General features: G+C 72.0%; 1 protein-coding gene across 1 annotated transcript in view; it reads right to left on the bottom strand.

The window, feature by feature from the left end:
* PLCH2 (phospholipase C eta 2) overlaps nucleotides 1–8,307 on the bottom strand; it is a 44,282-nt gene extending 35,975 nt beyond the window's left edge. Inside the window, exon 1 of the mRNA XM_089299358.1 lies at nucleotides 8,184–8,307. Within this exon, the coding sequence (XP_089155484.1) occupies nucleotides 8,184–8,217 (34 nt within the window). The 5' untranslated portion in view covers nucleotides 8,218–8,307. The remainder of the gene's footprint in view (nucleotides 1–8,183) is intronic.
* Nucleotides 8,308–10,657: the final 2,350 nt, after the last annotated feature.

Here is a 10,657-nt window from a genome sequence, read left to right on the forward strand (position 1 = left end):
CCCAGCCCTCCCTTGGCAAAGCTGGCTCCTAAGACTCCACCACGGCCCTCGGGTGAGCGTGGGTAACCGTGCTCGGGGCTGGCCGGCGGAGCTTGAAGCCTGCCCATCTCACTTTGCATCTGCAGCCATGAAACCGGAGAAGCGAGCCCAGAGCGCCGTGTGCCCACGGCAGACTTTGTCACGGTGCCCCAGGCAGGGCGCAGCAGGCACAGCTCACGGCCGGAGCCTGCAGGTTCTGTGAGCCCCACAGCCCTGCGCTACACCCCACTTGGGGGCCACGGCCGTGCCCCACAGCCCCCGAGCCCCGGGGCGGGGTTGACGCTGCACCTGCGGCTCCCAGCGGGGCCCTGGCAACCGCCAGCCTCAGTCCATGCCCCAGGACGGCCGCGGTGTGGCCACCTTCGCATGACGGTGGCATCGGGTGTGGGGATTGAGGCCTGGAAGCCTCCCCATGGGAAGAGGCCGGGGCTCCCGCCAAGCACTCGCAGACCCAGACCCAAGGCGGGCAGGGGCCCTGCTGCGCCGCCCGCCCCACCGAATTCCCAGAGGCCCTGTGGCACGGGCACCGCCGCCTCCTGAGCCGTGGGGTCTGCAAGGGTCGCCTGCCACTCCCGGAAGAGGGGACACAAGGCCCCGCCCCCTGCCCAGTCCCAGGGAGCAGGGAGGGGCGGGGGGTGGTTGGGAGGGTGGGGGTCACTGCCTCTCTTGGGACTGCCACCTGCCCCTCCCGTCAATGCAGGAAGCCCCCGGGGTGGGGGCGCCTCCTGCTCTGCCTCCCCAGCACCTGCTCCGGCCCCCCGGCCCCCCCGGCCCCCTTTGCCATCAGGACCAGCCCGGGCGGTGATGGTCACGTCCCCTGCCCCACGGCAACTGAGCCGTGCCCCTCACACGCACACCCTTCACCTCTCCCGGCCCCCACCTCGCCCCAGCGCGTGCACCTGCAGCCGTCCAGGGCCTGGAACCTCAGCTGACCTTCCCTTCAGGGCAGAGGGAGGGTGTGTCTCGGGAACGCCCACCGAGGCTCCAACCACTGAGCCACCCAGCCCTCCGCTCTGAGGATGCCGCCTCCTTCGGGGAGTCCTCCCTGACTGCCCACGGGCCCCTCAGTGCCCCTCAGGGTGGGACAGGCCAGTGAGCCAGTGGCTCGGGAGCTCCGAGAGAAGCTGCCGGCAGGAAACTCCCGCCTTCGTCCCCCAGCCCCCAGCCCTCACCCCTCCCACCCCATGCCAGACAGGGGAGCGGAGGAGGGGTCCCAGGTGCCCTCTCATTTCCTTGACATCCGCCAGCCCCGCTGGTTCCGCAGTGTGGCGCTCACATCCGGGCCCACCCTGAGAAGCCTGGGCTCCCCAAACCCCAGGGCGCCCTGCACAAGGGCTGGCCGGTGTGAGGTGACCACTAGGACAGGGCAGGGCACAGAAAGGAGGGGACAGTGGGGAGGGGCCGAGAGCGGAGTCCTGGCAACCCCAGTCCCCTCATGGCCCTTCCCTGGGCCCTGGCAGGGCGGGAGAGGGGCCGCCCATGCTGGGGTCAGGCCTCTGAGGAGACCGTGGACGGCCCAGGGTCCCAGGAAGGCCCAGCCCCTGGGTTTCAGGGGAGACGGAGGCCCAGAGGGCAGTGGGGCCCAAGGTGGGGAGGAGCCCGGGGTCTGCAGCCCACCCCCCTCCCCTCACGCCCAGCCTGGCCCTGGCCGTCCAGGACGAGCGCCGTGGCCTCACGTGTCCCGGGAGCGGGGGCAGCAGGTGACAGCTGAGTCCCCGCCTTCGGCTTTTTAAGGCTCGCTCGGCGGAGCGCAGGGGCACCTGAGGTCTACTGAGGTGACGCAGGGCGGGAGGCAGCGAGCGGGGTCTGCGCTCCGGGGGGGGGGCGCGGCAGGACCCCCACCGGGCCCTGGTCCCGGCGCTCAGGCCCCCGGTCTGCAGCCGGGCCCCGAGGGTGGGCCTCACGCGGGGTCCCACCCCCCACGGCATCCAGCCCCCACCCCCGCTGCCGGTCCCCCCGCTCCCTACAAACACGGAGCACAACAATCCCCAATAATGCCAAGCCCAAAATAGCCCCACAATGCGCTGCGCTCAGCGAACGAGACCAACGCAAACACAGCTGCAAGTGACGGTAAAAATACACTCGCACGCACGCACGCGTGCTCCACGGCGGGGGCTGGGCCGGAGCGCGGCCTGGGGGAGGGGCGCCCCCCACTGGGCCACACCAGAGGGGCTTTCCCAGGGGCCCTGCCCCATGCCGGGGCCGCCGTCCGCCCCACCTGCGCTCGGCCGAGCCGGGTGGCGCCTGGGCTGCCGGGCAGCGTGTGCCCTGGGAGTGGACACAGAGGCTGGACAGGGAGGGGCCCTGCCCCTGCGGGGGTGGCTCTGACCAGGCCGTGTGCCCGTGAGTTCACTGCCCAGGAGACCCCGGGACAGCTCATGAGCCACGGTCAGCAGGCCCAGCCCGCAGCCCGTCCCTCAGGCGACAAGCGGCCGGCGCTCCAAGCCACGCAAGCCTCCAGGGGCCGCGGCACCTCCCCCGCTGCCTGCTGGACCTGGGCCTGGCAGGCCACTCCTCCCCGGCCTCAACGTGCCCATCTCCAAAATGGGGCCGTAACAGAACCAGCAGCCACCACGGGGCTTCCAGGGGAGGAGAGCCAGTGGTGCAAGGCCCCAGCCACGCCTTGGCAGTGGGGGTGACCCCTGCTCCGTGTGTGGGGAGCTGCCCCCGCCCCACAGGAAGACGGCGGCGCATGAGAGGACATGGTCTTGGCGGGGGCAGGGGCAGGGCGGCCCAGGCTGGGGTGCAGGTGGTGGGGAGGGGACAGCTCTAGAACACTGAGGGGACCCCCCACCAGAACCAGGTGGAGAGGGAGAGCAGGATGACCCCAGACTGCCTGCCTGCGTTGCCAACAGGAGTCACCTCCTCCAGGCTGTCCTCCAGGTTCCCCTCCTGAACCCACCTGGTGTCTGGACAGCGCCCCAAGGAAAACCCTGCTCTGGGCTCAGCTGAGCTCCAGGTGGGCAAAGGAGCCACTTGGTCTGTGCACCTGCTGCATACGAGAACCGAGAGAGCAGCCGAGCACACCGGCCAGGCGAGGCAGCCGCAGGGCCTCCCAGGGCCGAGACTGACGGTGCGCAGGCCTCGGGCAGCACCGGGTCCCCAGGGAGGGAAGCTGTGGCCAACCCTGATTCCAGAGCCCCAGGCAAGCGGCCCTGGTGCGCGTGAATTACCCAGGCTCCTCCTGGGCACATCTGCCGCTCCTCGGGGCTCCCTGTGAGCCTCAAAGGAGGGGCCTGCCCAGCCCCGGGCTCCTGCTGCTCCCAGAGACGGGGCGGGGCGGGGGCAGGGGCGGGTGCCCTGGGCCGGCAGGGAGGGGGCAGATCAAGGCTCCCGGTCCCTGCCGAGGGCTTCTCCGCAGGACAGCAGCGGCTGCCTTTGAGCCGTGACTACACTTCCGCGGAGCTGAGCGGCGGGGCGGCGGGGCCCAGGCCTGGCCGCCTTGGGAACCTCCGGTCGGCTCCCTGAGGGCCCCCATGCTCGTCCGGCAGCCTCCGGGGGGGCTCCAGGGTGGGGGAGCAGGTGCGGCGCCGGCAGCCCCTCCCCCTGCACCTCGCGGGGCCGGCCTGTGGGACGGCTCGGGGTGCCTGTTCCGAGCCAGGAAAGAGCACACAGCTGGGGCCGGATCCACGTGGGCGCGGCAGCCACGGTCCAGGTCTGGTGGCACTTAGGGGCCCCGTCCCCCAACACACACGGAGCCGACTGCCCGGCCCCCCGTCATGCTGGGCCAAAGGCCTCCCCAGGGTCACAGGGTGGCGCCAGGCTGTGTGGTGGCCGCGCCCAGGCTCGCTCAGCCAGCTCCTGCGTCTGGGTTGGAGGCGGGGCGGGGGGCTTCCCCCGGGTCCGGGGGTCCTGGGCGTCAACCCCCTGGAGCTGCCAGAACTGAGCCGAGTTCCACAGGCCCTCCTACTGGGACGCGTTTGCTGCAGGCCACACCCCCGGGACACCACCGCCCAGGACCACGGGCGCACACGGCTCCAGCCCAGGCCCCTCCGGGCGGCGCGAGACAGCACAGAGGCGCTGTGGACGCCAACTCCCCTCCCCGTCCACAGCCCCCGGCCCGGGCGGGCTCAGCTGCACCCGAGTCCTGCTGCCGGGGGCGGGAGCGACAGCCCCTCCCAGCCGCCGCGCAAGCCTGGCTTCCGGAATGCTCCTTCTCCAGGCTGGCGCGTTTGCTCTGGAGCTTCGCAGTGCTCACAGACGGGGCACGGCCAGAGCCCAGAGCCGGGAGTGGGCGGCCGGGGCCGGGCAGGGGCGGCACAGGTCAGCTGGCCAGCGGGCTCTGCCGACCGCGGCCGGAGCGTCCCGGAGGCTTGGTCAGGAGGCCCAGGGAGCACGAGGGGCTCTCAGGAAAGGGGGTGCCTTGCGGATGGTCAGCCGGGCACTCAGAGGCTGGCCCCACACCAAGGGGCGCTCCTGACATCAGCCACAAGAGAGGCAGGCCCTGGCTGGACAGGTGCCGTGGACCCCCGACACCCCTCAGGGGGCCCGGCAGAGCTGCTGAGGTGGGGGGTGCATCGCCCTCCCAATCCCTGAGAAATGGCGGGGAGTCGGGGCTGAGCCTGGAGAAACTGGGGCCGCCCGGACCAGCCCCAGCGCAGGGCAGCCCCCCCCCCCAGCAAAGGCACCTGCCACACCACTCACTCTGGGGGCTCCAGCGGATCACAGTCCCCCAGAGCCGCCCCCGGCGAACCTGCGCCGACAGCTCCCGCAGACCCCTGCCCAGAGCAACCGGAGGCCGCGGAGTGGGGAGGCGGCTGGCAGCGAGGGGGTCCTGATGGGGGTCCCTGTAGGGGGAGCCGCTGCCCCGGAGGGCCAGGTGTGCCGGTGACGCCCCCCAAGGTCAGAGAGAGGCGAGGCCCAGGGCAGCAGGGGTGGAGCTGGGGGCGGAGGGCTCTCCATGGTCAGTGTCTGTCAAAGCCAAGGGCCGCCAGCCCCAGTGCAGCCCGTCCGCCGCGCCTGCGTCCCCCGCGCCTGCGTCCCCTGCGCCTGCGTCCCCCACGCCTGCGTCCCCCGACTCCGCACAGCCCTAGCAGCCAAGGCCCCCAGCACACTGGAGTAAAGGGTGCACGCTAGCTCAGGTCCCCGTGCTAGTGCACACGAGTGTGCAGGTGTGTGCCCATGGGCTTGTGTGTGTGCATTGTGCACTGTGTGTAGGTGCACACCTGTGTGTGTGCAGGCACGTGTGGGCAGGTGTGTGTGTTTGTGTTTGTATTGCACACCTGTGTGGGCAGGTGCGTGTGTGTGTGTGTGCACACCTGTGTGTGTGCAGGCACGTGTGGGCAGGTGTGTGTGTTTGTGTTTGTATTGCACACCTGTGTGGGCAGGTGCGTGTGTGTGTGTGCACACCTGTGTGTGTGCAGGCACACGGGGCCCTCACTCTCCTAGGGTCCGGCAGGGAGGACGGCAGTGACGACCCCTCGGGTGCAGGTGCACTGAGCACTTCGGGGCCTCCCCACACAGACCCCCGCCCACAGGGGTCGCGCGCAGCAGGAGCTCAGAGCACAGGTGTGGAAAGCCTGCTCGGATCTGCGGGGGCGGAGACCCCGATCAGCACCCTGAAGACTTCTGGGAAAGCGAAAGGGAGAGAGGCTGGGGGAGGGGTGTCGGGGCCTGCACCCCGCCCAGGCCACGGTGCTGCTCGGAGGAGCGGACGGACGGGCGCACACATGCGTGCACACACACATGCAGAGACACGCGTGGAGGCGGAGGGGCCCCAGGCCAGACTCAGCCTGGGCCCCGGGGAGCACCGGAGGAGAAGCGCGCTGGACGGGCCGGGCGGCGGGGGCGGCCTCCTCCTTTGTGCTGGGCCGGCAGAGGACAAAGGCTGCGTCCCGCTGGCTGCGCTGCCGCCGGAGACGGCTCCGCAACCCTGCCTCCCTCTGCCTGTTACACAACAGACCTGAGCAATCCGGAGGGCGCTCGGAGACGCGGCCGCCTCCCTCCTGGGACCCGCTGGCCACGGCGGACGGAGGGACCCCCCCCCCCGGGCACACAGCTCCGGGCCCTGCCCGGGACCAGGGTCTCTCTGGGGGCCGAGGACCCCCAGGGGCAGACCCACCCCTGGCGCCCGGAGGCCCTGCCATGGAGTCCCCAGACTGTGGGGTCAGCCAGTGGCGGTGGAACCCGCAAGACCAGAGCCACCTGTGGCCAGTGGCTCAGGAGTCAAGAGGTCCGGCCAGGCCAGAGGTGACCCAAAAGCCGGCCGCTGGGGACAAGCTGATGCCTGGGTCCCTGATAGCCACCCCTCCCCCAGCACACAGCCTGGGGTGCAGTGGACGCGGGACAGGACAGGTGATGAGACGGCTGGGTGGGTAGTGGGCGGAGACCTGGAGGGCTGGTCCTCCGCCCACCTGGAGGCCCAGCCGTGGCCCACCCATAGGCGTGCCTCCAGGGGAGCAGGCGGCAGGCAGCTCGCGGGGCCCCGGCTGTCACCCAGGCCGGGGCCCCTCCCTTCGGGGAGCAGGCGGCAGGGCGGGGCGGCCGTCAGCAGCTAATGAAGTAGCCCTGTTAGGCGCAGAGTAACAGAATATATACAAATCGGCCCATAGCTCTTCATCTAGTGCAGACATTAAAAATTAAAATCCAATTACAACTCGTATTGTCAGCCCCGGCTGCTGCTGCTCACGGCAGCCCAAGTGCGAGGCTGCACATTACGTAACCCGAACTCTCCGCGTCCGAGCCGGGAGGGTCTGCAGGGGTGTTCCCACCCCAAGCCCTCGGCCCCCGTGCAAGGAGGCACCGAGACCTGCAGGGGGGCCCGGGGCCCCAAGACCGGGCCCAAGCTCCAGTGTCCCCCACGGGAGAGGCCACTGCCCACCTGCCCCCTGTTTCTGGACGCCTCCGCCTCTCTCCCCCTCCTTACCGTCCCCAACCACAGCTCCACGGGTGGCTGGGAGACCGGCCTGACCCCAGCCCTGGGCCCCTGTGTACCAGGGACTGATGTCCAGGCCAGCAGACCAGCCCCCCGGGGAAGCCTCGGGTGTATGGACTGCCCGGCAGGTGCCCCCAGCGAGTCCCCAGCCAGGCCCGGCCAGCTCGGCCTCACCCCGTGGGGTGAGACCACGTTCAAGCCGTGACGAGGAAGGGGCAGCTGTCCCACCGCAGAGGGCAGGGCCGGGGGCTTCCGGGACAGGCAGACACCCACCGCCTGCCAGGAGCTGCCTCCCCCTCTCCTGCGGAATGTCCCGTGGTCCCAGGACGGGTGTGTGATGGCAGCACCAGTTCTTTCATGGCCCCACAGGGGACCCAGGGGCAGGCTGCCAGCCAGGCAGGGGTACGATGGTGACCTAGGGCTGGCCCCTAGGCCAGGGCGCCTGCAGTCTTCGGGCCTCTGGGCTCAGCCGGCCCCGGCAGGACCCCAGTGGGCTCCCAAGGACACACAGGGGGCGCTGTGGCCCAGGGCGGCTGAGCGTCACCTCAGGAGACCAGGGCGCGGGGGCCACGAGCAAGAATGTTCTGGTGGTGAAGGGGGGAGAGAGCCACTAGGGTGGGGGCCGCGGCCGCCCCCATCTGCCTCAAGGGCCACCAGGGAGTGGGGAGAGGCGGGGGAGGGGAGCCCCCAGTTTGCCTGGCACGTGCCGGCTCCAGGGGTGCCCACTTCCTCAAAGGAGGCAGCAGGTGCAGGTCCCAAAAGCACACTTAGCAAGGGGCACCCCAACCTCCCCCCACCGGCCCACAGACGGCCTGGGCTGGGCTGTCCCGACAGTGCCCCCTGCACCCTCACCTGCCGGTGCTGGGTGGGGCTGGCCCAGGTGGCAGGGAAGTGGCACCTGTAGGCCAGGCAGAGGCTCCCCGTGGACCTCTGCAGCCCCACGTGCCCGTGCCCCACGCGCTGCAGAGCCAGGGGCCGCTCGCGCTGGGTCCCGGCCAGGGAAGTTCGCAGGGGGTGGTCCCAGATCCCTCACCCCGCACCTGCAGCCCGAGGACAGCACAGGACCCGTCCACCTGCCCGCGGCGCAATCCCACCCCCGCCCCCGCCCCGGCGCCCCCCTGCCCAAGCCCACCAGGACCCGGCCGCCCCCCAGGGCTGGACCCTAGAGGCAGCCCGGCCGCCCGCGGCCCGACCCGCACCGGGGACAGCGGCGCCCCCGCGCGTCCAGCAGCCGCGGCCCGCGCGGCGCAGCGACCGGAGCGGCACCTACTGTGCTGCTGCTGCGGGGCGGCTCCCGCGTCCATTGTCTCCGCGGCGGCGGCGGCGGCGGCGGCCGGGCGCGGGCTCGGGCTCGGGCGGGCTGCGCGCGGCGGCTCGGGCGCGGGGGCTCTGCGCCCGCGGGGCGCCGTGCGAGGAGCGCGCTGTCACTCGTGCGCCCGCACCACACCCCTGCCCGCCCCGCGCGGGAGGGGCCGGGGACGCGGGCTCCGGGCGGGCGCGGAGCGGGGGCGCGGGGCGCGCAGCGGGGCCGGCCGCCCGCTCCGCGCCGCCGCAGCCAAAGTACTTTTTCCGCAAAGAGGCACCCGCGGCCTCCGGCTCCCCGTCCTCTGCGCGCCCGGAGCCGCGGGCCGGGAAGGGGGCGGGGCCGGGACCGCGGCCCCGCAGGGGCGCCGGGCGGGCATCACTCTGCACGCCCAGCCCCGACGCGCGGCGTTTGAGAGGGGCACCCAGGCCACCCCTTCCCCAGCTGAGACGCCAGGGGTGGGGTCTGCAGGCGGTGGGGGCGGGGCGACAGTGCCCCTCCGCTCAGCGCACTTCAGGGGGCAGCCTCTGGCCTGGGGGAGGGGCGCCTGGTGCTGCTGTCTTGGAAACAGGTCCCCCAGGCCTGGAGAGAGAGCCCGAATGGGCGCCGGGCAATGCAGGCGCTGGCCGCGGCCGATCCTGGGGGCCCCACCGCAGCCATAGCCAAGCGCCACTCCCTGGGGTGCCTTCCTGGGACCTCCCTGCCGGAGCCTGCGCCCCAGCTCCCAGCCCCTCCAAGCAGTGAAGGGTTTGGCTGACGACAGAGCATCTGGAGAGGCCTCGGCCCCCGGGCGGCCCTGGCCACGTGGGAGGCAGCCTCTGCAGCCAGCCCTCCTCACCCACCCGTGCCCGTGCAGAGACAGCCCCTGCTCACCCACCCCCTGCATGGCTTCCACAGCTGGAGCCCTGCAGCCTTCGCTGAGGCCAGCCCGAGCCCTGCCCGGTAGGGGAGCCCTCGGCACCTGTCTCTGCCCAGCGAGGGTTCCAGGGCTCTGCTCGGCATGGTCTGAGCTGGTTCAGGTTCCCGCCAGGCCCCCCGAGACAGGGGAGGGTGCACCCGGCGCGGGTCGGGGTGGGGCTCCCCAGTGAGCGTCCTCCATGAGCAACGCCGCCTCCGGCCGGACCCTGGCCACCCTCCCGCCCTGGCCTGGAGGCTGCAGAGGCGACGCCGGAGCCGGCTCGGGTCCCGGCGCCCCGCCAGCAGCCTCAGCCTCTGCCCCGGAGCCTCTGCGTGCCCAGGTACAGGCCGCCGGCCGCTGCCCCCGGCCACACAGAGGACGCTGGGCCAGGCCCAGCTGAGGGAGGCTGTGTGCTTCCCAGGCGACTCCCCGCTGCCCCCGCCCCGCCCCGCCCCTGCCCCCCGCCCCGCCCCGCCGTGGCCGTGAGCCAGGCATTCGCACCTCGGCCTCGACTCTGCGGCGATTCCGTCAGAGCCGCCCCCGGGGGAAATGCAGGCAGCTCCTGAGAGCCGGTGCCCCAGCTGCCAGGGGCCCACTGCCCAGGCCAGGGCCCCACGGGGAGGGAGTGGACACGCGTGCCCTGGACGGAGGGGGAACCACCTGATGAGCTGTGATGAGTGACGGCAGCCCCGCCCCCGGCACCCCCAGACCCTCCCAGGACTGACTGCACAGGCCGGGACGGGACCCCGTGTGGGAGCCGCCAGACGTCCTGAGGGCCCCCTGCCTGGCTGGGGGTGCACCCCGCACTCTGCCCGCCCTCCCCAGGCCCTCCAGGGACTTTGCTCAGTGACAGCCCTGAGCAGCCCCTTGGAGACCCCTAGGGCTGGGACAGGCGGGGTGGGGAAGCCCAGGCCCCTCCAATTCCTGGGCGACCGAGGGGGCAGCTCCCTCCCGCCCACCTTTCCCAGAGGCGCGGATCTCGGCTGGGGGCGGGGTGAGGGGTCTCTTCCGATGGGGGCAGAGAGGTCCGGTCCGGGCACAGCCACGTGGGGCCACTGTTGAGAAGCCCCGGGGGACGCGGCATGCAGCCAGAGCGGCGGGCACAGTCGCAGCCACGGGCGGCGGGATGGAACCTGGACTGGCTTCTGCAGGGAGCCAGGACCAAAATGCAAATCGAAAACCGCGAGCAAAATGAGGGGAATCTCCGCTCCCAGCCAAGGTTCCAAGAATCCCTGGAATGTGGGACAGGTGGCCGTGTGCCGTGTGCCGTGTGCCATGGGCCATGTGCCCTGAGCCCTGTGCCGTGTGCTATGTGCCGTGTGCCACGTGCCCTGGACCGTGTGCCGTGTGCCCTGTGCCTTGTGCCATGTGCCGTGGGCTGTGGGCCGTGTGCCATGTGCCCACACAGCCAGGTGCTGCTGCAGGCGGCTCCAGCAGCCAGGGTGATTAGCCTGCGTCCCCGGCCACCACCTGACCTGGTACCTGACCTGCCACCTGACCTGGCAGCCCCCCAGCCAGCCGTCCCCCCGTCCCCCCAGTGCCA

The sequence above is a fragment of the Oryctolagus cuniculus genome, chromosome 7 (genome assembly GCF_051225735.1).
Source record: "Oryctolagus cuniculus isolate XC-2025 breed Fujian yellow rabbit chromosome 7, ASM5122573v1, whole genome shotgun sequence".
NCBI classification, from domain to species: Eukaryota; Metazoa; Chordata; class Mammalia; order Lagomorpha; family Leporidae; genus Oryctolagus; species Oryctolagus cuniculus.